Source organism: Labrus mixtus, chromosome 24 (assembly GCF_963584025.1).
Source record: "Labrus mixtus chromosome 24, fLabMix1.1, whole genome shotgun sequence".
Taxonomy (NCBI): domain Eukaryota; kingdom Metazoa; phylum Chordata; class Actinopteri; order Labriformes; family Labridae; genus Labrus; species Labrus mixtus.
The window spans coordinates 3,675,293-3,700,582 of NC_083635.1; the positions used below are offsets into that span (position 1 = coordinate 3,675,293).

The window sequence follows — 25,290 nt, forward strand, 5'->3', positions numbered from 1 at the left end:
TGTATTCTAGTGTTTGAATAAATGTGAAACTTTCAATGACAGGCTTGTAAAACAATAAGTCAGTTCAATCAATCTTTATTTTGTAGAACTCAATACAAATGTTATCTCAAGACACTTTACAAAAAGCAGGTAAGAGAGAGTCTTGTCTGGGTTAAAAGGGTTGGTCATTTTCTAAAAGTAGCATTCCCTCAGTGCTGCGTCTGCACCCAGAAGCAGACCTCAGCTCATTGTCTTTTGGTCCTGACAATGAAAGCAATTTCAACCACAATCTTAAAAAGTGGATCTGGAGAAAATCACCAACCCTGCCTTTTAAGTAGTTTTTAGTCGTTACAGAAAAACTGCAGTAAGTACAGATTCTATTTGTGCTTGAAAACATCTAACATTGAACTGAAACCATGAGTTTTTTAAAATGCTAAACACTTTATTTAAATGTTAACGGAGTGTAGATGATGATGCTGTGTCTGTATCTGTGCTCTGATCTCTGTTCAGTCTATATGTGATGATATATGTGCCATCATAAACACAAAAGAAGCAGCAGACACCGTTGATGTCTGTTCCTCGGGTGATGTTGTCTCTCTCTCTCTCTTCTGTTGACCAGGGGGGAGACGGTCCTTCACCGAGCTGCGTCCCTGTGTCAAAGAACTATCTGTCATTATCTGGTCCAAGCAGGAGCCTCGCTCATCAAGACAGACCTACAGGTACAGTTCAGCTCGCACCCAAAACACACGCTAACCTGCAGGTTTTAAAATGGATATCTGCGTCCAGTTCTCACCATCAGTGCAGTCTGTGTGTGTTCACCTCAAACCGGCATCTTCTCTTATTTTGTTTATATTTCCATGGAGGTTTGGAGCCTCACTGGCTGGACTCAGCAATGACCTAGATCCAGAGAGAGGAGAGGCAGACAGTGACATTTCTACATAAATAGTTTCTTTTATCACATATTTATTCACATATCATGTAAACAGTGTCTCTAGTGACTTCACTGATGATCCATATTTTACTTGAGCTCCTTTTAACTTTGAACCATATTATCCTAATATATGATTGACCATATGTATATATAATAAATAAAATCTTATGTCATGAACAATGGAACATTAATGAATTTAGGTTAGTATGTTGTTTAAAAAAAAAGTTAGTAAGTAAATTATATTTAGTACATTATATTAAGTAAGGTAGTAAGTTAAGTAAGTTTCATCCAACACACAAATCAAAGAAAACAGACAATACAACTTTAAACTAAATCTATAACTAAACAAAACTACAGCTGAAAGATAAAAACAACAAACATTAAAGACTAGACAACAGCTAAAAGGTAAATAAAACAACAGCTAACAAGTAACCAAGACAACAGCTAAAAGGTAAATAAAACAACAGCTAAAAGGTAAATAAAACAACAGCTAACAGGTAAATAAAACAACAGCTAACAAGTAACCAAGACAACAGCTAAAAGGTAAATAAAACAACAGCTGACAAGTAACCAAGACAACAGCTAAAAGGTAAATAAAACAACAGCTAAAAGGTAAATAAAACAACAGCTAAAAGGTAAATAAAACAACATCTAACAAGTAACCAAAAAAGCTAACAGGTAAACTAAGACAACAAGCTCTTCATCCAGCTTTCTGTATTTAATTTACTCAAAGAAACAGCAGTCTGATTCATTTCTTATTTAAGTGCAGTAACCAACAACTAACCACCAGAGGGCGCCCTCTCTATATAAAGTGATTTATAAACGATCTAATGCATTTATTTTAAACCTATAACTTTAATTAGAGTCTTACATCATTGTTTGATAAATTATTTATATTAAAGCTGCATTTTTACTTTAGACCTTTTCCTTCATTTTACTTTTCAAACTTTTAATCAATTTAATTAGTTTATTTTCCTTTGGTTTTCTAATGAAAATACCACAAACCTTTTTATTGATTAGGATTAAAATATTTGATTTTACATTTTACAGCTCATTGAGATAGTTCAGATTAAACACATAAATTAAAAGGAAACATTTACAAGTTAAAAAGGTTGCTTTCATATGCTCATAAGTCTTCTTCACCTACCTTATGTGCTCCATTAACATTCAAACATAATATTAAGTTCATTGATAATATCACAGTCTGTGATCACAGAATATCACAGACTTTTACTTTAGGAGCATCTATGGCTCATTTACAGGATTGTACAATACGTGAAAAGTAAATGATACATTCTGATACATTACTCATTTTAAATGAACTAACTGTTTTTTTCAACTGAAAATACTTCTTACCTTTGTGAAAGAAAAGTCAAATAATATTGTTGCCACGAGCGGAGCAAATACGAGGAGGACATCAGCAACCTGTACAAAAAGCTGGAAGACAAGAATAGACTAAAGTCAAAGACAAGACACAACATTAGAAGACAACCTGCTTAAAGATTCAAACTAAATACAAATACTTTCATTTTCTCAATTATTATTATTCATTTAATTATTATTACTTGATGTCCTTTTCTTGTAATAATTCACAGGATGATGAGATCAACCAACAGAGTCTGGCTAACAAACTCAAGGAGCAGAAGATGGACCAGAGGAGGTTTGTCTCTCAGCCTATGAAATACAAAAGAAATATCTGCTGTTATATATTTTCATTTAAATATGGATTTCATAAGGATGATCATTTTTGCATGAACTCACTCTGACCCCACGTCCCTCCCAGGAGGAGCTGTGCCGGCTGCAAACGGAGAACCAGCTGGCCAAGGAGGAGGTGAAGGAGGTGCTGCAGGCGCTGGAGGAGCTCGCCGTCAACTACGACCAGAAGAGCCAAGAGGTGGAGGAGAGAGATCAGACCAACCTGCAGCTGGCAGACGAGCACAAGACGGTACAGATATGTTTTAGGAGAAAGTGTTCATCTTGAGTTCTGCAGAAACATACAGACTGTTTTACAAGTGTGTGTGTGTGTGTGTGTGTGTCTGGTCCTACTCTCGTAGCAGCAGTGACATCAGCGCCATCATCGACACCAGTGATGTCTGTGAGCTGTGAGAACGGACACACACATTTATATACACAAACACATTTTTCACACTCTCAACGTCTGTAACCTCCCTCTCATCCTCAGTCCTCAGAGTCAAAGGGGAACGGCTCAGCGGTGGAGGAGGAGTTCACCGTAGCTCGGCTCTACATCAAGATCAAGTCTGAGGTCAAGTCTCTGGTGAACCGCAGCAAACAGCTGGAGAGCACGCAGGCCGACGCCCACACAAACATTCAGGCCAATGACAAGGAGACATGATGGAGACGAGGACATCAAGGTGAGGACACAAATCCGTTTATACATCTCCACAAAACTCTGGAGGAGCAGCTGCAGAACCAGCTCACCACAAGCAGCTCAGCCGCCTCAGAGACCAGATCCAAGACCAGCAGAGGATGATGGACGAGCTCATTCATTTACAATCATAAACTACTTCAATTAGAAGTGCCAGATTTCATACACTCAAGCAGACAGCAACATTAACTCTGGCCACATTATACATTTTATTTTCCTCCTTTTTGTTTCAACCAGGGCCTGTTACTGGAGCAGACTCATGACAGACAGCTGGAGAAAGATGCAACACTACAGAAGCTCATGTATGTACCAGCTAACACATCACATCTCCATTATTCATTAGTATGTGTGTCCTCAATTCATCCACATTTTCTGTCCAGACTGCTGAATGATCAGAGGATCAGATCAGAGGATCTGAAGGGCCTTCAGGAGGCTGTGCTGAGTATTTCATCCCCCCATTTAAAGTGTCATGTCATTTAAAAACCCAACAGCTTTTGGTCCTCGTTGTCTGAACTCAGCTGAGGGTAGTGTTGTAGTCAAGACCACACTAAGACCACACAGAGTCACAAATATGTGTGTGTGCAGGGGACCTTTTACTCACTTAACACCGGGAAGGTTGTGGTCGTAACCGGGGAGTGAAGTTATTTCATGTTTTTTCCTTCTAGTCCCAGACCGAGACCTTCAAACTGTGGACTCTGATTGGCCTTTTTTTGTTAACGATGCTGAGGTCACCAAACCAACAGATCACAAAAGTTCAAATGGACTCAGTGAAAGATCGAGAAACATCCATCCAACACAACCAGACGAAATCAAATGAATGATCACCTGTCTGTCCATGTAGCTTTGTTTCTGAACGTCTGAACTCATCGGTCTTCTTATATCTGTGAATCTGTAGCTCTGGATTTATCAACAGGAAGTGCTCTGGTTATTAACAGGAAGTGCTCTGGATTTATCAACAGGGAGTGCTCTGGTTATTAACAGGAAGTGCTCTGGATTTATCAACAGGAAGTGCTCTGGTTATTAACAGGAAGTGCTCTGGATTTATCAACAGGAAGTGCTCTGGTTATTAACAGGAAGTGCTCTGGATTTATCAACAGGAAGTTATAAAGGAAACAGGAAGTTGAGGGTTCTTTCTTTAATCTGCTCACAGCAGGCAGCAACAGAAATGTAAGTTCCTTTACTGAAGTTAAGGTTTAGCATTAGCATGTAGCGAAACATAAGCATGTAGCTTAACTTTAACCTTGTTATAATTTGTGACGTATTGCATCTGATGTAGCATACCACGTGTCTTAGCATTAGCATGTAGCTTAGCATTAGCATGTATCTTAACATTAGCCTTGTTATAATTTGTGACGTATTGCATCTGATGTAGCATACCACGTGGCTTAGCCTTAGCATGTAGCTTAGCATTAGCATGTAGCCGCCGTGTCTGTCGTCTCTCTGCAGCTGTACACCTTCAGTATGATGAGTTTGGTGAGTGATGTTTGATTAACAGAGTTAAGTTTGAGTCATGACATGTCGGGGTGTTAAACAGAAAGAAGACGATTGAAACAGCTTCAACAAACTTAAACAAACAGTTTTATTTTTAATGAATTCAATTTAAAATGCAAATCAAACATTTTGAACCTTCTCTCTACAGATAGATGAACCAGACCTTTTCATTTCTACATACTCACATGTGTTCAATGAGGAACCTCTTTGTCTTCGTCTGTCCAAACTAAATGTAAACTTTGTCTTTGTCTGTCCAAACTAAATGTAAACTTTGTCTTTGTCTGTCCAAACTAAATGTAAACTTTGTCTTTGTCCAAACTAAATGTAGACTTTGTCTTTGTTGGTCCAAACTAAATGTAGTCTTTGTCTGTCCAAACTAAATGTAAACTTTGTCTTTGTCTGTCCAAACTAAATGTAAACTTTGTCTTTGTCTGTCCAAACTAAATGTAGACTTTGTCTTTGTCTGTCCAAACTAAATGTAAACTTTGTCTTTGTCGGTCCAAACTAAATGTAGACTTTGTCTTTGTCTGTCCAAACTAAATGTAAACTTTGTCTTTGTCTGTCCAAACTAAATGTAAACTTTGTCTTTGTCTGTCCAAACTAAATGTAAACTTTGTCTTTGTCAGTCCAAACTAAATGTAGACTTTGTCTTTGTCTGTCCAAACTAAATGTAGACTTTGTCTTTGTCTGTCAAAACTAAATGTAAACTTTGTGTTTGAATTTCAGGAGCTGCACCTGAAGGGAGCAGAGAGATGATCTTCTCTTTTGATTTCTTCACCAGATTGAAGGATTGACAACTACAAGACACAAGAAGTTTAGTCATTACCAAAGTTCTATATAAATTCAAACAATAAACTAATACAAGTTGTTGCTAATGCTAAGCTACATGCTAATGCTAAACCTTAACTTCAGTAAATGAACTTACATTTCTGTTGCTGTGTGCAGATTGACGAAAGAACTGTCAACTTCCTGTTTCCTTTATAACTTCCTGTTCCCTGAATGATCCAGAGAGGAGAGGTGTTCTTGGTGTTCACATATCATGTAAACAGTGTCTCTATTGACTTCACTGATGCTCCTTTTAACTTTGAACCATATTCTCCTAATATATGATTGACCATATGTATATATAATAAATAAAATCTTATGTCATGGTGGGAACAATGGACCATTAATGAATTTAGGTTAGTACACTATATTTAGTACATTAAGTCATCCAACACTTTAAAAAAGGGTCTGACATGTTCACAAAACTTCAGACACACTTGATTTTCTTTTTCATAACGCCGTACTTGTGTTACTCATAAAACACCACAGGGAACTGGCTGTATCGGGTGTCAATGCTGTGGAAGCTGGACTCGAACCAGCGTCTACCTGTTGCAGATGCAAGGATGATTCCACTCGGCCACTGGTACCTTCTCATTTGGAAATGTGTTCCGGGCGTATTTATCATCGTCATTTCAGATTTTCACTTTAAAATTTGCCTGATAAGATTCCAATCCTCCATCACCAGACACAGTGGGATTTGAACCTATGCTCACCATCTACAGAGCTTGGAAACCACAATCTTATCCACTACACTACCGATACCTTCATACTATGATATGTGCTCCGGGCGTATTTATCTTCGTCATTTCAGATGTTAGACTTTAAAATTCACTGAGTCCTGATAGGATTTGAACCCACCACCTCCAGACTCCAAGTCCTCCTTCCATCTCTTGAGCCACAGAGCCAGATGCTTTACTATGTTTCTCAGATCTCTTGAGTCTTTCCTTTGGACCAACACCTTTAAGATAATGGTGTGTGTGTGTCTTTCCTGTGGATCCATACTGACAGGTGCTTCACGATGTTTCTCCTCTTGAGTCTTTCATTTAGGACCGACACCTTTAAAATTCACTGAGTCTTGATAAGATTCGAACTCACGACCTCCAGACTCCAAGTCCTCCATCTATCTCCTGAGCCACAGAGACAGATGCAGACTCTGTCATGCTGGATCTGTGTGTTGTTTTGTTCAAGTCTGCATTTGTTTGTCTTCCTGGCTTGGCAGACAGCAGGCGGAGTCAGGAAGGCCGTTAGTCCACCTGGGTACACCTGAGTCCATCAGGACTCTGCTTATAAGTGGCTTCCAGTCTAACGTGTCTCCCCTCTCTTTCTCCCAGGCCTCCACCAACTGGTTTGCTTTTGTTCACACTTTACAACACTACACTCATCCACACATTGCATTCATGACTGATTTACATAATTATGATTATTTGATAATAAATTGACTTCCTTTTAAACCTTGTTTCATGTGATATCCTTCCTTTGTCACTTACTTTGAGCCAGTTTGACACGTCCTGCAACAACTCTAAAATGAAGGATGTTACAATTCTCTTAGTAGAATATACATATATTATTTAAATGATCATATACACACACTTTTTAATGTAAAAACATATTAGTCCTTGTTTATTAGTTTATTGTTGATATTTAATATTATACCTTTGTACAAAGAGAGCTCAGTTTACTAAAGTAAAATTCCTCGTGTGTTGAAGCATACCTGTCCAATAAAGCTGATTCTGAAGGATTTCTGTGGCTTTGATAACTGTTGGAACAACACAGCTAAACGTGTGAGTAGCACTCTAAAGAAATGTGCCAAAATGGACACAGCAGTAGTTTTATTACAATAAAATATTGAACAGACATGATGACCTCATGATGACACGTTACATCAGCACAATACAATAAGGTGTCACAGGTGAGGGGGTTACTACACTACTACCCCCACTATCCTCCAGCCCCATTGGGTAGGAGCTCAAAGCTTTCTTAATGTTGTTTTATTATGTTCCAGGTTTTAGGTCTTATCGATGTCAACAGCTGATGTTCGCTACAAAGTGTTATCAGTTTTGTATGTTGAGCAGATTTAAGGAGTTATGACCTCCTTTAGACATGGACATACAGCGCTGGTATTACTTCCTGATCTAGGTAGCATCAGTGTCCTGTTAAAAGTTAAACTCTCTTTAACCCGTCAAAGGAGAAGTGATTCAAATCATTTTCAGGGAAAATAGTTCACTTTAACATTCAGGACACTGATGCTACCTTCAGGATAACGTTACATCAGGAAGTAATACCAGCACTGGATGTCCATGTCTAAAGGAGGTCATAACTCCTTAAATCAGCTTTAACATCAACATACAAAAACACATAATGCTATGTAGCTAACATAAGCTGTCGACTAACGATACCTAATAGATTAAAAAATAATAATGTAGTTTTACATTAAACACCTGATGTTCCTCAACTCTAAATCGACTTCTAGCTGATCAAAAAGGATGAAGTCAAAAGATTAAAATAAGTGAGTCTAAACATCTATAAGACCTAAAACCTGGAACATAATAAAACATTAAGAAAGCTTTGAGTCTCCTACCTGAGCAGGAAGACGGCCACCGACGGGGGATCCTCCTGGAAGACGTCAACAGAGTTCCTGTTGGAGAAGAAAAACACATTTTAGTTCATCAAGTTAATAAAACTCAAAATGTTTGTGATTATTCAACATTGTGATGATTGGAATAAACCTGAGTTTCATCATTCACTGTAAATTATCTGTGTTTAACTTCACTTTAAGGGTTTTCTATGAGACTGAAGCAAACTTAAATTCAAAGTTTAAATGTAGAATATAATATAGAAACATGAAGTATAAGGTCTTAAGAAACATCTTAACAGATTTATCTTATATTATAAGTTCTACAAGTTTGTTTACCTTTAACCTGATCGAGCTTTGGGGGGAAAGAAAATGCTCTATACATATATATATATAATATATATTCAGAGTTGTAATTGATCTGTGATATTATCAATGAACTATATATAATGGAGCACATCAGGTAGGTGAAGAAGAGTTATGAGCATATGAAAGTTAATAAAATCAAGGCAAGGAAGAAGAATTTTAAAAGAACCTTTTTAACTTGTAAATGTTTCCTTTTAATTTATGTGTTTAATCTGAACTATCTCATTGAGCTGTAAAATGTACTCTTATATCAAATATTTGAATCCTAATCAAATAAGCAGATTTAATCAAATTGATCATTTCAATTCAATCAATAAAAAGGTTTGTGGTATTTTCATTTAGAAAAACTAAAAAACTAATTTAATTAACTAAAAGGTAAAAATGCAGCTTTAATATAAATAATTTACCATACAATGATGTAATCTTAAATATCAAATTACTTTATTGACTTACAAAATTAACTGTCACAAAAACAAAATCTCTAATTAAAGTTAAAGGTTTAAAATAAATGCATTATATCGTTTATGAATCACTTTATATAGAGAGGGCGCCCTCTGGTGGTTAGTTGTTTGTTACTGCACTTAAATAATAAATTAATCAGACTGCTGTTTCTTTGAGTAAATTAAACACAGATAATGTTTAGAAAATCATTTACCTCAGAGCTACAGCACAGAGCGAGGAAACACCTGCACACACCTGTACAAAGAAACAAGAAGAAAACCCTGAATGTTGAGTTCAAACAACAACTTTCTCTTCACTTTTGGTTGAATCTCTCAGACAGACGATGTTGTTATGGTTCAGTTAGCATTAGCATTAGCATACAAACATACAAACACGTTTTTTCTTCTTCTTCGTCTTCAATTCTTCTTTTCGCAGCATTTTCATCCAAACTCGGACACCCGTCATCCGCTCGAGTGGTCACAGGGTCGATATTAACTTTGGCGCACCTGAGGAGCACACCTGAGCGTGATGCGCAGCAGCGGAAGTGACGTTGGGCGTGTCACTCCCAGGTAAAGGTCGTATCGACGTAGAGAACTCATTGTCAATTAGGAGACACAATAACAATAACAAAATTAAGTAAAACACCGAAAATAAATAAAACATTCATTTTTAGATTTATAATCTGTGGATCTGTTGTTTAAATGATTTGTCTATTAGTGAAATTATCCAAACACTCCTGCTTTTATACCAAACAAAACACTAATATTTGACATTACAAACACATGTTCAATCTTGTGGTAGTTATAGGTGTAGTCACTTTAATTTCCAAACATTTACAAATGATTAAGTCTTTTCATTTAGTTTGTTTTAACATATTCTGAGATAAGTATAAAAGATGGTTGAAAATATTGGTAGGTAAACTACTGTATGCTATACAGAAGTAACTGCACTATTTATATTTTTCCACACATTTATGTGGTGGAAAAAAAGGTTAAAAAGAGGAAACATTTGTGTTATAGTGACTGATGGATGTAATTGTAACCCAGTGCCAGCAGAGGGCAGCAGTGTAATATGAATGCATGATGCAGACCTGACGAGGCTGTTAACCTCCAGGTGAGCTATACTGTAATATTTACAGTCTATGGTTGTAAAGTGTAGAAGTTACATTAAAGTCATCCGATTGAAGATGGAATATCTGCCTCTTATTTAACCTACCAATCAATATTAAAGAATTTACAGCTGGAAAACTAGAACAGTAATAATATCTTCGTTAAAAGTAACAAAGTGCTTTATAGATAATCAGTTGAAGTAAAATGTGATAATTATATTCTAAATAAAAGCATTCAGCCTGCAAATAAATTATTATTATTATTTAAAAACATTATTAGATTGTTATAATTTAACATAATTAAATCAAATTGGGCTGCTTTTGGTTTGATATGCTTTGTCTTATTTTAATCCGTATCAGTCGATGTTCATGCAGCCTTCCTGTGAGAAACATTGCTGTTACTATTATGAATCAAACTATTTCCACAGCTCGCTGAACCCATGAATAAAATATTTCACACATATAAAGAGAGTGAAGCAGTAAATAAAAAGTCAGGTCTTCTTATTTCAGTATGTTTTATTAAAATGTTCACTCATTCAGTCCATCACGGTAACAAAATTGTCATTGTTGTGTGAAATGTGCAATCGTCACGGTCAGTTAAAAACACAGGTCACATGTTACAAACAGAAAGTGCTACATTTACGCCGTGTATCTGTGTGACGTGAAACTAACGCTTTGATCCCCTAAATCCAGAAACGTAAAAGAAGTGCAAACATTTGTAAACAGAACACAAAGAATCAGAAAGTTTATACAAAGTGCAACAAGAACAGTTTCATTAACGCTCCTTTTTTAAAGTGTTAATATGTACCAATTTGTGTTGCTATGGTGACACAGTGGTGCAAACACATTCAGACCTTTTCCTTTTGGTCACATTTAAAAGTGAATAATATTGCATCAATAAATATATATATATATATATGGACATTAATAATAAGCTTTGAACATAAGTACATACTTTTAATGTTTCGCTTGTAAAAATTCGACCAAATGTGCCCAAACTCTCAGGGACTGATTACATTTTACATTTCACATGCCAGAGGGAAAACACCTGATTAGTCAAAACGTTTTATTCAAAATAAATACCTCAATAAATAAATAAATACAGTGTTGAGGCTCGTAAAAACTGGCAGCCCTCTTTAGCAGGTGAGTATTACTGGTAGCCTACAGTCAGTGGCTTATTGCACAAGAGCGACGGGGAACGACTCCCCCTTGGCACGGACCAATGAGATAAAAACAACCCGCCTTCCCCGAAGAAATTCTGCATAGAGCGAGATCAGAGTGGCCCCCTTTTGGATTACATTGAATTATTTTCTCTATGCAGGATCTCAGATTTAAGGTCAACTTTTTTTTGGTTCAAATAACCCCCCAAGGAAATTTCTCATGTCGAGGTGTAGTGGATTACCCCAGCCAGCGGGGCGCCACTGCACCTCCTGCACGGTTTGTTCATCAGTAGCAGCCGTCTCTCCAGGCGCTGTCACGAAGGGCACTGAGGGTGGACAAGCTCTTTGGAGGAGTCAGCAAACTGCAGGAAGACAATACAGAAGTGGTTGAATGCTAAATGAAGTGATTAGCAGAGCATTCCTAACAAGGGTACAGGCGTTTATAAGACTGGCCTGGTTTTATGTCATTCACAGGTACACGTGTGCACAAGCTGGCAGCTGTCTGAAACTGTACTTACACTGGATACTGTAGCACTTTGAGCTAAATGCTAACAGCAGAATGGAAATCTGCAAAAAAATGACAGCCCCACCAGGTTGAAGATTTAGCATGGTTAGCATCTAATTAAATACACCTGAGGAGGAAATCATCTTTATTTTTGATTTTTGATCATTCACATAACTGCACAGCTTCTCCATGACACCTTTTTATATTTAACCTGTTATTACCCATGGAGCGAGGGCCTTCAGTGTCACAGCCCCCACCCTCTGGAACGACCTCATTCAAAAAGCTCCTCAAAGTAGAGGCACGACTTCCTTATCCTACTTCTATTTTCATTGTTTTTGTGAGAGCGTGTAGCTGTAGCTGGGAATGAACGTGACTCTGTGAAGCCGAAGCTGCTGACGGCGCGAGTGGAAATGAGAAGAGGGAGGATTGTACATGTGAGGACTGTGGATTACCTGAGTCATAATAATCCACTTAAAAGATGAGATAACTGAATAAGTGATGGACTCATCGACACACTCACAAGTCTACTCAAGGTTTCATTTTCCTTATTGTATTTGAGTTTGTAGAAATAAATCGGGTACATAGACGTGCTGATTTTTGTTTTTTTAAATGCTTCTACAAACAAACTCTTAAATCTTACAGCGAGCATTTTAAAAGTATGAAACCGATGTTTTCACACTCTCTGGTGTCATTAGTGTTCTAATGATAATATTATATTATCTGTATGTTCATTTGAATAGTTTTTCATTTTTAAGGGCCGATTAAAAACGCAAATATTCTGATATCTTGACTCTTGTCATGAAGATATGTCTTTGGGGAATAAAAGGAAGTGTACCTTCGTGCTGGTTGGGCCATCTTGCTGCGGGGCGTGGAGCTTGGAGAGCCGATGAAGGAGGCGGGCCGGGGCAGGCCGCTGCGTGCCGTGGTCAGGGTGGAATTGGACATGGACTGTTTGCTGAGCAGAGGGATCCCGCTGTTAGCCCCCGTGCTTGTATTTAGAGACTGGAGGCTGGTGGAGGTGGGCATGGACGGGGAGCCCTTGATGGTGGGGCTGACGTAGGCGGTGGCTTTTAGCGGTTGCCGTGATAAGGAGGTGAAGTTTCCGACGCTCTGGACCCTGTTTTGGAGCTGGCCTGGGGAGGGGACTGGAGAGAGAGAGAGAGAGAGAGAGAGAGAGAGAGAAACTAGAAAAGTGCACCGTCTTCATATCCAGCTCATTTAGAAGAAGAGAACGCGGGTCTTACTTGAGGACTGCAGTCGAGCCAGTCCGCTGGACGAATCAAAACTCTGGCTGTTACGAAGCAAAGAAGGGGAAGCACAAGGATTGGTTGGAACGGGCACACTTGGCATGCTGGGAGTTCTGACGAGGTTAGGCATGCTCCGCCGCAGTTTATCTAAGACACACAGACAGACGGATAGATTTGAAATGATGAGTCCGCCTAATTCAGCGGCTTCAATCACAACAGGGAGAAATATGAGAGATGTGTGCAGTGACAGCTGTTGGTCCGCCTCGGTCCCTTTAAAAGACAACATGAAGCTGGCTGTGATCTCCTTTACTGTTACCGCCCCCTCGCTCACTCCTAACTCTTAATCCCATCAAACTCTCTCTGCGGCCGTCTCAGAGCTTAAAGAGTTGTACAAGAGGCTTAGGCAGAGTTATTATTAAGTGCTGAGGACATGGTGCTGGTCAGTGTGTGCTGGTAATGCTCCGTTAGTTAGACTCTTACTAAAGGGACTGCAGAGCACATCTGTTAGTATCAAGAGTTCAATGTTGAAACATCGTCCACTTACTCTCATATTCGGCTGGGCGCCATGACGGAGTTTCCCCGAAACAAAACGGCCAACAACACACACAAATATACAAATACACACGTCAACATGTAAACAGAGAGATCAGCATTAGAAGTGTTCACAGCAATCACAGAGGATAACGTCTCAGGTAACGTTTTTAGATTCACTACTATAGACGAGTAAGAAGAAGCCGTTCATTAAGACTTGGGGGGGGGGGGGGGGGAGTGGCATCATGGGAAGTGTAGGCCTTTAGCGTCAGCGAATCCACTGACTGTGTGTAAATACAGATGCTCAGGTAGAGTAATGTTTCTTTACATCAGATCAGTGATCACTACGTTCTACGGTCTCCTGTGTGTTACATCTGAGTGCTAAATGCTACACAAGCTGGCTGCTATGCTAACATTGTTTGATGTCTGGTGGACATGAGGAAACTGAACGCCAGAAAACTAAGAAAACAAGTGAAAAGGAAACTGAACTAAACCAAAACAATGAGCTTCAAGGCTCTAAAACGCTGTAGACAATATTTATTCTTCACACCTTTACACCTAAAAAAATCATTTATAGACTTCTTTAAGGCCTTCTTATAATTTAGATACACTTTATTATTTGATCTGCTGGTCATAGACACATATTGATAGTTGCAGCTTTAAAGCTTTGTGGACGTAGGAGCTGTCATTTCTCACCTGATCCTGGTCTGAAGCCCTGCGACTCGGCCGTGCAGAGGCTGCCGAGTCCCAGTCCCAGTCCCAGTCCCAGTCCCAGGCCGAGTCCCTGCGGCTGCGTTTGGGGTTGAGCTGGAAAGGCGAACCCAGCGGCGGGGTAGGGAGGAGTGGAGGGGGTGGAAGGAGGGGTGCACAGGGAGCTTGTGCTTCTTCGCCAGTCTCGGATGCTGGAGAAGGTGTGGGAGTGCGGGAGGCGGGTGAGGCGCGGCTGCGGCGGCGGCAGGAGGCCGTAGTCTTCGTCGTCCTCCTCCTCCTCGTCTTCCTCCTCCAGGTCGGGCCCGGCGCTGAGCTGGCTGAGCTGGAAGGTGAAGCTCTGGCTGCGGCGGTTGGCGAGCATGCTCGACGTGCTGGCGAAGTCCTGCCTTAGACCTGGGGGAGCGAGACATGAGGAACGGCGTGCAAAACACACACACACACACACACACACACACACACACACACACAAACATCACCTCCTGGGGTTAATGAAGCTGAAGTAGCGATGAGCTCTGAGATCTGGTGATTGATGTTAAAATATTAGAGAGGAGGGAACGACAGAGTCAGACGTCAATCAACACACAACTAACACAGATACAACAGTCAGCTGTGAGACTTTTATACCAGCCTCATTTCAACCATAACTGAATGTTTCTGCCCGACCAGTTTGGGGAACAATCTCCTCAAAATAAGATCTATCTTCTGGTGAAATGCAGACGGCCAAGTCCTGCACAGTTTGGAATTGAGTAACTCCTTTGTCCTCAGAGCTGTCTTTAATCGATCTGAAACAGCTGCTGTGTCAGAACGTAAGCCCAGTCCATAACTTACTCTCCTCCTGCAGTCGGGCCATGACCTGGACGTCTGTGAGGTCCTGCAGCTTGTACCCAAGAGCGATGCAGTCCTCCTCCACCTCGAAGGCGCCGAGGTCGCTGTCTATGGACGACTGAGGACTGAAGGCCATGCGTCGGAGGCTGCGACCTTTCAGAGAAATGAAATACATCAAGCAATCAATTTTAGATTTGGACGACGTCTCCTTGATGTTGTACTCCTTCCTGCGTGATTCAACCCAGGCTGAAGAGACGCACCCTCAACTCCTCCGAGTGTCCTCCGCGTCAGAATCAAGAAACCTAGCGCAGCTCGGAGAATTAGAGTGTTAAGCACCACTGGAGCAGAAACATCATCACAGAGGGGACACTCACTTCTCCTGGGTTAATCATATTCCTGATATCTGCTCGCTGAAATAATCCTCTCCATCATCACTGTCATCATTATTATTAATAAGTACGTCACAGGACGAGATCCCTGCAGCTTATTGGCCCTTTAGGAGTCGATCTTTATGGTTATTGTAGTTCATTTAAGCTCTGCTGTATTAAAACTCTTTACAGGACAGTTTTTAGGATCTTCACAGACTGTAAATAATAACGTTATATATGCCGATGACTATGTTCTGGACAGGCACACTGCTGCTATGAGAAATATCATTTTTAAATATTTGACAGCATTCAGAGTGAAGGCAGGAGGAGTCTGAAGTCTGAGACTAATCTATCAAATAGTTAACAGGAAGAATCTGGAGGATTAGAAACATCTTTGCTGATAACTCTGGAGACTCAGTTTGACATTTTGTTGCACAAACTTCAACTTCGTAAATGCAGGAACTGTTGGGACTCGCTGACACAACCTCTTAGTTTGATCTGTGACCCTGTGGAGGATCTGCCTGTAGCCAAAAATAACTTCAATAACATTTGTGTCACAGAGACGGGGCTGATTGATATCATTGATTTTTTTTTTTTTAGATTTGAAACAACATGCAGCAGGTCTAAGAGACTTTTTTCCACACCAAATTCTCGTTTCAGAGCAGCACCGTCATGGAACTGAGCCTTGAGCGAAACCAGAGATTCCCTGCGGCGCTTCATTTCTGCTGCCCCCCCCCCCCTTCTCTCTCACGTTCCCTGCAGCTTTGCCCTCTGCTGAGTCTGGATCATTCGTTTTTTTCCATCACGAATAATGCACACACACAAAAAAAATATCTGTGGCACAGTTTTATATGTGAAACTGAAGCGCTGCTGCAAGCTGCAGAGATAATATATTCTCTTCCTCCCACGACTTATAATAATATCTTACAATCTCGACCCAGTTCTGCACAGAGCGTCTTCACCTGCATCTTAATATTCCTGCAGAAGTCGACGAGTGTTCACTTTATGTTCTGCTCCATACGAGGCAGGGGATCTAATAACGGTCAGAAGAAGAGATACTGAGGCTTACTGCGGCTGTGGGGGAAGAAGGTGGGAGTCCTCTCAGCTACAGGGGAGAGCTCCTTCCCTACAGGACTCAGGGTCCGGTGCAGGACAGGGTGGAGCGGGGAGGAGAGGGGAGGAGCTAAAGGAAGGAGAGTCGTTTTAAAAAAAAAAAAAAAAAAAAAGAAATCTGTCAGAACTGTCAAAACATGCTGCAAAAAGAGTGAGAGAGATGTCGTGTGTTTACCAGGTCTGTCCAGTGACTGAGGGGTGGAGCACGGTTTGGCAGAAGGGGGAACACTGATGGGGGACATTCCGGCCACTCGGCTCAGAGGAGGCCCGGGAGAGGAAGTGGAGGAGGAAGGGGAGGGGGTGGAGAGGGAGCTACGCCACCGGGAGACTGAGGAGAGAGAGGGAACAAGCAGAGGGGAAATGACTAACATTTACACCATGCACACTTCAAAAAGCAGATATGAACTATTTAGTCTCAAACATTTTAAATCAGGATTTTTCTTCACACTGATTTCCCCCTGTGTTAGAATACAAAACAAGTATTAAAATAAGCCTTAAATTGTCCTACAACAGTAACACACACACACACACGTTAGAAGAGAGTGCAGCAGTGTGCAGCCGTTACCTCACCATCACTGTGACTGTCACCAAAAGCTCTATTCAGCAGCTCCACAGCAAAGCTTTGTTAAACACCACAACAAAGAAGCACACACACTTCACACTGCAGCTGTACCTGGTGCTCAGTGCTTCAGACACACACACACACACACACACACACACACACACACACACACACACACACACACACACACACACACACACACACACACACACACACACACACACACACACACACACACACACACACACACACACACACACACACACACACAGAGAGAGTTACTATTCATAGACGTAGTGAAGAAACTGAAGCACCGAGACGATATGCTGGGAACAAAGAGGGACTTCTCTCTGTTACCTGTCAATGCCAATAAAAACCACTTTGATATGAGGGGGGCCTGAGTTCCTTTCATGTAAACTGTAACCATGGCAACAGCTGCTCATTTCACTGTACTCAACCTCAGGAGAAGGGGGGGGGGGGGGGGGGACAAAGCGGGGGCCGAGCTGGTGGGCGCATTTCTCCGCCGCTTACAGTTTAATGCTCAGAGAGAGAGAGAGAGAGAGAGAGAGAGACATTAAAGCTTGTGATGCAACAAGCTGCACAGCTGCTGTAAGTTCACGGGGGCCGAGCCGAGACAAAGCCAGAGGTGGACTACTTAACCCAGATACTGAGTGAGACCACAGTGTGAAAGCTGAAATGTGGACCCTAGAAGGTCAAACAACACGGGTTAAGATGGGCTTCAAACTTCAGAAATCTTTCCTCAATGTTGATCGATTTGTGCTGTTTTCATTTCGTTTAAGGTACTTCACTTCGTCCTCTTCATATGGACTGGATCTTCTTCATACTGTCTTGCTGTGATTGGCCTTGAAGTTTGGGTCGTCCGTGTTGCCGACTTCATTTTGTGACTTTAATCAAAGGACTTTGTCTACTCTGCATTAGTGATCATTACAGATCAGACAGCATTAAAGGCCTTTTGTCTGACGGTTTTCTGTAAAAGAGAAAAATGGAAACAGGGAGCATCGATGCACCAGTTAGTTAATATTTGTTTTCCTACAAAAAGGATTACAGCAACTTTTAGAATTAAGTCAATTAATAGACATTAGTGGCAGCTCAGCTAGCAGCCCCCTGACAAAAGCTCATTGGAAATAGACCTTTGCCCTTTTGGCTGTTTTCAACAGCAAACTGTTTCTGTTTCAAAAACAATGATCACTAAAGGCATTCTCAGCTTCTCATATATATTTCTTTTTTATACCAGAAAAGTGTAAAGTGCCTAAAATGGAGACGCTTTCATGAAGTGGCCTTGTTGCCAATAAAAAAGTGCAGCATGAAATGGCTCATTTTTCAAAGTGTGAGAACAGAAGGAACTCGCCTACGCAGGTGAGCGCAGCCCCATCTCTCTTCTTATTAAAAGCTTCATGATAAGCTGTCTGTTCTGCTCAGGCCGTGGGAGCTGTCGCCTCAATTCACACATAACACACAGCCCTGTACACTGCCTACACACACAGCCCTGTACACTGCCTACACACACAGCCACACACACACACACACAGAAGCCTACAAAGATTGTCATCGATCAGACGAGGGTTTCTGCAGCGATCTGCTTCATCCAGGTCGGCTGTCGATTGGCTCGAGATGCAAAATCTATTCTTAAAAAGTCAATTCAGGTGCATGAGGTAACCATGGCAACACTGAACACAAAACCAAATGTCAGATACACAGTCATAACTTTTTTTTCACGTACTTGTAACCATGACAGCCGATGTGTTTTAAGGACGCTGATCGTCCTCAAAGTGTTTTGGTGTTTCTCTGTATTTCTTGAAACGTCTGTCTTTGTGATAAATTGCAGTGATACGCGTGATCATGGCAGACATTCAGAGGTCATGTGACCTCGACCAGATCTGCTTAATGCTATTAGAGATGTACAGATTAGCCTGTGTAAATTCTATTGTCCTCATTGATCCCCATTAGTCACATTGTAGAGATGAAGGTGATCTAACTTCAAACTGCTGCAGAGTCCTGTTTCACAGTCGAACGAGGCTCCGTTATGAAATAAACACTTCACATGAAGCACAAGAAGAAGTACATGAACTGTGGGGACAGACTGGCTCCTCCTCAAGACATCAGGAGGAGCATCTAGCTGTGAATTGAGGAGGAGTTGTTCCTGGTGGAGGTTTGTTTAGTGTGAGTCAGTGAGCTCCTGTGTTGACACTTGAAGACCGCCTGAAGGAGAACTGCACTCTGTAAACTCCTCCGCTGCCTTCGTCTGCAGCGTGGGTAAAACTCACCTGGATGTATGTGGCTTATGAAATGAAGAAGATGACAAACTTATAAACTCAGACAGGAGAGGAGAGGCGAGACAAGGGATGTAAGAGTGATGCAGTAAGGGCCGAACGGGCGAGGAGAAGGAGACACACCCCGGACTGAACTCCAGCTGAACTCAGGAGAGATGTTTCCAGCATCGTATATATTTGACACTGAGCTCATTTGAGTGAGGCTGAGGCTACTTACAGCTGCCGTACCGAATCACCCAAATACTTCGACCTTACTTCTGAGTTAAACAGAAGAAAACGAGAGGATGAACTTTGCCGTCAGGATTTTTCACAATAAAACAATATTACAGAAAACTAATCTGTCATCTCATACCTTGTTCCAGTCGGAGGGACAGCGACCTCCTGGCGTCCTCCACCTCCGACTTGGGACAGTCCAGGGCTTTCCGGCACCACTGCAGAGGACTGATGGAGTCCTCCGAGGACTCACAGGCTCTTGACGACGTGTACAACCTGGAGAGAGACGCAGAATGTCCAAAAGTGATCTCTGGTCTCTGCTGTTCTTTAAGTTTTACACAACCTCTTGTGTTTGCAGCATGACCACCCTGAATACAAAAAAAAAAAAAAGGATTTTCCCACCGCCAAGTTGGAACCTAATGACGTGACAGTTAATGATAGCTAGCTTGAGCTTCATCTGGCTGCAAAATGGTTTTAAATACAACTAAACATGTTGTTAAAGCATGACCATTAAAGCCACACCTGCATCCAGATCATCAAATCTACAGATCGCAGTCGATTGCGCAGCTCCAATACAACACTGAACTTCAAACATCTTGTTGAACATGATCATTTATTACCTGCGTTAAGGTATTCTCATGTTTACTCTCTAACTGTCGAATGCTGCATTAGATCGCCCTGCTTTAAAGTCACATTCATATCGTTTGAGTGACTAAATGAAAATGGATCCACTACCAAACAAACGGGCGCTGTTTCAGCTTTTGTTGCTTTTGTATCTCAAGAAGAAGAAACTTGACAAAGTCTGATTCTTTTCAGACTCTACTTCCTGTCTGATCACAATCAGGCCTCCATCTTCCCTTTGTGCCTCCAACTCATCTCCACAAGTCACAAAAATCTCTCTCTCTCTTTCGCTCAAGCCTTGAGATGTGAAAAAGACGAGCTGCTCTGTTCAAACAGAGAGAGAGAGAGAGAGAGAGAGAGAGAGAGAGAGAGAGAGAGAGAGAGAGAGAGAGAGAGAGAGGATCAGATTATTCTGAACTCTGAGATTTCTGCTCTGCGGGCAACACGGAGCGATCTGAATTATAGATTATAAAACCTCTGCTGACATCAGGTGAGAGGGGGACCTGAGGGGGGCGGGGGGGGCGGCACAAACACACACCTCAGATACTATTTTAGACACGGGGGAGGGAGGGGACACGGCTGCAGCGTGAAAACCGCCAAATAAAAGATGAGTCTGAGTTTCCTGCGGTGCAAAATCAGCTTCACTCGGTGAGCCTCACTTTGATCTTCTAGTCCGCCCCTCACTGACAGAAAAAAAAAGAAAGAGGTAAGAAAATATAAAGCTGCAGCGACATGTGTCAGAAAGTTTAAATGAAAAGAAAATCATTAGAGATAAAGTTTTTCTTCCAGGTGAACCAGATCAAATGAAAACCAGAGAGTCAGTCTGCAGTCCACAGACGATGGGTTTACAGTGTCACAGTGTGAGTCTGTTGATAGAAACTAACAGACAATGACAACTCCCTATTTGTTAGAATTGTTTAAGCAACACATTGGGACTACTAGATTCCGAAACGTATGATTCATAAAGCCAAATGATTGATTATCTGACAGCAAAGCAAAACAGTTACTATAAAAAAAAAAACACTGAACAGCAAAAATCTGCACAACTTCACCTGATTTAGTTTCTTTTTAATCCCCTCACATGTGATTTTTATTTAAGAGGAAGACAAAATAAAAAAAGGTTTAAAGTTAAAACTACATCTTTCTTTTCCACAGAAGAAGAAAAGTCTGATGTCACAACAACATGTCCACTTTGGTTTTACCATCACGGCGGTTAAACTCTCGTGGTGGTTTAGGGTTTGATCTCTCGATCTGCACAGTGGAAAGAGAAACACGATGTAAAAGCAGCCGGTGTAAGGTTCACTGCACAGAGGAGGTTTATCATGCTGTATTATGAACGAGAGCTGAGAGAATCTGCACAGAAATCTCCCTCAAATGGATTTTGTATTTAGAGCGCGGTCTGCTGTGATTGGCTGGTTAATCAATATGTCTACTGACAGAATAATAACTCAGAGTCATTCACTTAGAAGACAAACCCTGATTACTCCTTTCTTCACATCCCTCTGGATTGATTTATTGGAATGTTTTGGTGACATATTTAGAAGTCTGTACTTTGTTTCTGGTGACATCATCAATCTGTTACACTGCGGTTTATAGACGCCTACAACAACGCTCCGCTGTCTTCCTGTTGGCGTCTTTGCACAAGGTTGGTAGTTTGTGCAGAAATCGGCAACATCGACTTCTGATTCAGAGTTTGTCTCTTAATAAACACGCCACACTCTGGACGAAGACGCATACAAGTTTCAAACACTAAACTTCTCTTCCTGATCGTGACGCCGTGTCTTGGCTCAAAGTGTCACTCTCAGCATGTAAACACACTGACAGTAACTGTTCCCAGAGCTGAGATTGAAGTGATTAGTTGTTTCATCAATACGTCTAGAACATGATTCTTTTACAGCTCATTCATTAAAAAGACTGACACTGATCACTCCTCATTTCTCATCCCCATCGACTGATTATAATGGGACAAAAAAAAACAAACAGGCCATTTAAAGACTTTGCTTTGGTTCTATTCACATCACCTATCAGTGCACTTTGGGTGTCGATATGTGTGTGTCTTTTTGTGCTGAGCTGTGTGCACACTTTTTTTTTTACACAACTGAAGTTCCTAACGAATAAATAAAGTTATTTCAAGTTGAAGTTGAACTGACCTATCAAAGGCAACTTATTGATTGTCTGTCAATCACTAACATATAACATGAATGAGTGCAGCCTCTGTTTAAAGTCTGCAGCTTCCTGTTGCTTTGTTTTCATGAATGATTGGTTGTTGCTGCACGCTTCCTGATTTTAAGCACCTCTTCTCTTCGAAGGACTTAAAACTGAAGTTTAAACTGCATTTACTCCTCCAGATCAATCTGAGCTCTTTGCATAAAAGAAAACTACAAAAGACTAAAATGTTCATTTTTGAGATGTCCACAGGATGCTTCATTCATGCTGCAAACGTTCACGCCCTGTTGTCAATTTGTATCTTTACAACCACCAAACAGAAAAAAGCAATATAAAACATTGTCCCATCATTTCTTCAGTAGAAGACCGTGAAAAGAAGTTTGAATGTTTTCTTACAGGATTGGTTTTTCAGCTACTTTTATGGGAGAAGTAAAGCAGAGATATTGCTGCTATTCTCACGCAAACTGTGTTTTTCAAAACATGGCATTAGGGATGAGAAATGTTCCTTGTGTTGCAGTGTGGACACAGCAATGCAATGTGCAGGCAGCCATGGTGAAATGAATGTGTCTCCTGCAAAGAGGATGTGAAGAATGACAGCTTAATGCAGGCCTTAGAACAAGTATCCTCTCTTCCTCTCTGCTGCCTGCTTCACTGTCCAGGTGTGCTGCTTTGTCTCAGTGTTGGAGGATGCAGGACTAAAAAAAAACCCCACAAACAATGAGCTGCAGGATCTCTAAATCATACATGTGGCCTCTGTGTGCAACATGTATGCCCTAAAACAGAGCAACAAATGGTTGAAAATGAACAGAAAAGAGTCGATATTTACCAGGTTTCGTCAGAGTGATCCGAGCAGGACAGAGAGTCCAGGTCCAAAAGTTCCAGCTCGTCCAGAACCGACGGCTCGGATGCTTCCTCCCCATCAGCTTCCTCCCAAGCAGCAGCCGCTCCATCCCCGCCTGTGTGCGGGTGGAAGTACTGGAAAGGCTCCTCCGTGGGCGTGAATGACCCCGAGGACGGCTGACAGAGCAGTGAAGGCAGTGGGCTGGGCCGGCAGTAGGTCTTGAACGCCGGGGCCGCCGGCGGCAGCACATGCGGCCCGCCGGTGCAGCCGCTCGCCCGGGTCCGCAGCTGCTCGTTCTGCCGCTCCAGCTTCCGCACCAGCTCCTGCAGCTTCTTCACCTCCAGCTCGGCGTTCAGGGTGTTTCTGTTGCAGTCCACCTCCGGCATTATCGCGGGGTTCAGCACCGCTGCTTCCATTGGAAGGAAGGAAAAAAAAACCACACAATGAAATGACTCCAAATGAGCTGCTACCTTCCTACAGCGCACCTCCAACGTGGAAGAGAAATGGAGGACAGGTAGCTCCACGCTCACCCGACGCCCTCACACTGCTGTCTGTGTTCTGGTAGTACTCTGTCTGGTACGTCTGTCTGATCTGGACTAATGAGAGACTGACTCTGACTGTGTGACTCCACCCATCCTGCACGCGCACACACACACACACACACACCCACGCACACACACCCACACACACAAGCCTCCACCCAATTAACAAAGCTGCTTGATTACAGGTAGATGTTCACCTGTCAGACGAAATTCTGGGCTTGATTCAAAGTTTCAAATTATATTATACATTTATTACAATTTATATAATTTCAATTTCAACTAAAATAATAATTTGAAAGCTGTTTTTTTTTTCTCTCGAGTTTATATTGTACCAGGCATTGTTTATTTATAAATGAACATCCAATTAATTGATAATCTAATGAATTTAAACTGATTAAAGTGTAATATATGGAGCATAGGCACACCTGGTCTACGTGCGTGCACACTTGGCGACATCTTTTGGCCAAAGCTAGTCATTACAGGCAGTGATTCATTTCTTTATTAGACGTTTTCTTAAAATGGAAAAAAAATAACTATTTCAGATCTTTAATTACAAAATACAACATTTGAAAATAAAACAACAACAATAACTTCCATGTCTCTGTTTCTCTGTCCTGGAACATATCATTTAGCAGCTATAGATAAGACTCGAAATGTTTAAAATTGATGACAGTGTAGTCAAGCTAGCCGACATGCACGCTGGATATTTGGCGACATCTGGTGGCCAAATGGTGTTATCACAGGCTGCGTAATACTTCTGTTTAGTGCTTAAAATTAACTTTAACAAATCTCTTTCGATTACTTAGAACTTATATCATTGTTTCCTGTAATAGACTGTAGCAGACAGACAGTATTTATATATTAATATCCAATTAATTGATGATTTAATTATTCTAAACTGATTTAATTGAATTATAAATTATTATTATAATGGTAAACGCATATATGTATATTTGGCGGCATCTTGTGGCCACACTTTGTTATTAGAGGCTGTGAACAATTCTTAGGTTAGCTTATTAGTGTTTCATTCAGATCATGATACATTTAAAGATAAAGATAAACTTTATTGATCCCCCATGGGGGAACTTTTTGCGTTACAGCAGCTCAAGAAAACAGGAATATAATTATTAAAAATAAAAATAGAAGTTAAAAATCAAACATATTTACATCAGTTAAATAAAAAAATACAATAATAGACTATTAAAAGGTATGTACACTTCCACTTGTGGAAAGAGGTATTGTTATTAAAAACACACACAGTGTGTAGCATTATTGATATGAGTCATGAGGTGGTGATTCTGTTAAAGAGTCTGATTAAACAGTCTGACTGCAGATGGGATGAACGACCTGCGGTAGCGCTCTGTCTTGCAGGGTGGGTGTCTCAGTGTGCTGCTGAAGGAGCTGCTCAGGGCCCCCCACAGTGTCATGCAGGGGGTGAGAGGGGTTGTCCATGATGGATGCCAGCTTCACTAACATCCTCCTCTCACCCACCTCC

At 41.1% G+C, this 25,290-nt stretch overlaps 1 protein-coding gene across 4 annotated transcripts; it reads right to left on the reverse strand.

Moving 5' to 3' along the window:
• Positions 1 to 10,597: 10,597 nt before the first annotated feature.
• LOC132959711 (SLAIN motif-containing protein 1-like) lies at positions 10,598 to 23,802 on the reverse strand. Of its 4 annotated transcripts, XM_061032896.1 has the most exons (11): positions 23,784 to 23,802; positions 23,239 to 23,659; positions 19,765 to 19,901; positions 16,735 to 16,887; positions 16,516 to 16,629; positions 15,082 to 15,231; positions 14,239 to 14,646; positions 13,556 to 13,567; positions 13,009 to 13,158; positions 12,600 to 12,909; positions 10,598 to 11,621 (listed from the first exon to the last, which is right to left on the reverse strand). In XM_061032896.1, exons 2-11 carry the CDS (start codon positions 23,637 to 23,639, stop codon positions 11,546 to 11,548), a joined length of 1,911 nt encoding a protein of 636 aa, XP_060888879.1. In that variant the 5' UTR covers positions 23,640 to 23,659; positions 23,784 to 23,802; the 3' UTR covers positions 10,598 to 11,545. The 4 variants fall into 4 exon arrangements, with proteins under 4 accessions (XP_060888879.1, XP_060888877.1, XP_060888878.1 ...); XM_061032894.1 differs by lacking the exon at positions 23,784 to 23,802 and having other exon boundaries at positions 23,239 to 23,711; XM_061032895.1 differs by lacking the exons at positions 13,556 to 13,567; positions 23,784 to 23,802 and having other exon boundaries at positions 23,239 to 23,711.
• Positions 23,803 to 25,290: the final 1,488 nt, after the last annotated feature.

Excerpts from the sequence above, each read along its gene's own strand:
- LOC132959711 (XM_061032894.1), bottom strand. The coding sequence starts at position 23,669 with ATGGAAGCAGCGGTGCTGAACCCCGCGATAATGCCGGAGGTGGACTGC. Across the intron at positions 16,630-16,734 it reads TCAGTCACTGGACAGACCTG|CTCCTCCCCTCTCCTCCCCG; the intron begins GTAAACACACGA and ends TCCTTCCTTTAG. Across the intron at positions 15,232-16,515 it reads CTTCTTCCCCCACAGCCGCA|GTCGCAGCCTCCGACGCATG; the intron begins GTAAGCCTCAGT and ends TTTCTCTGAAAG.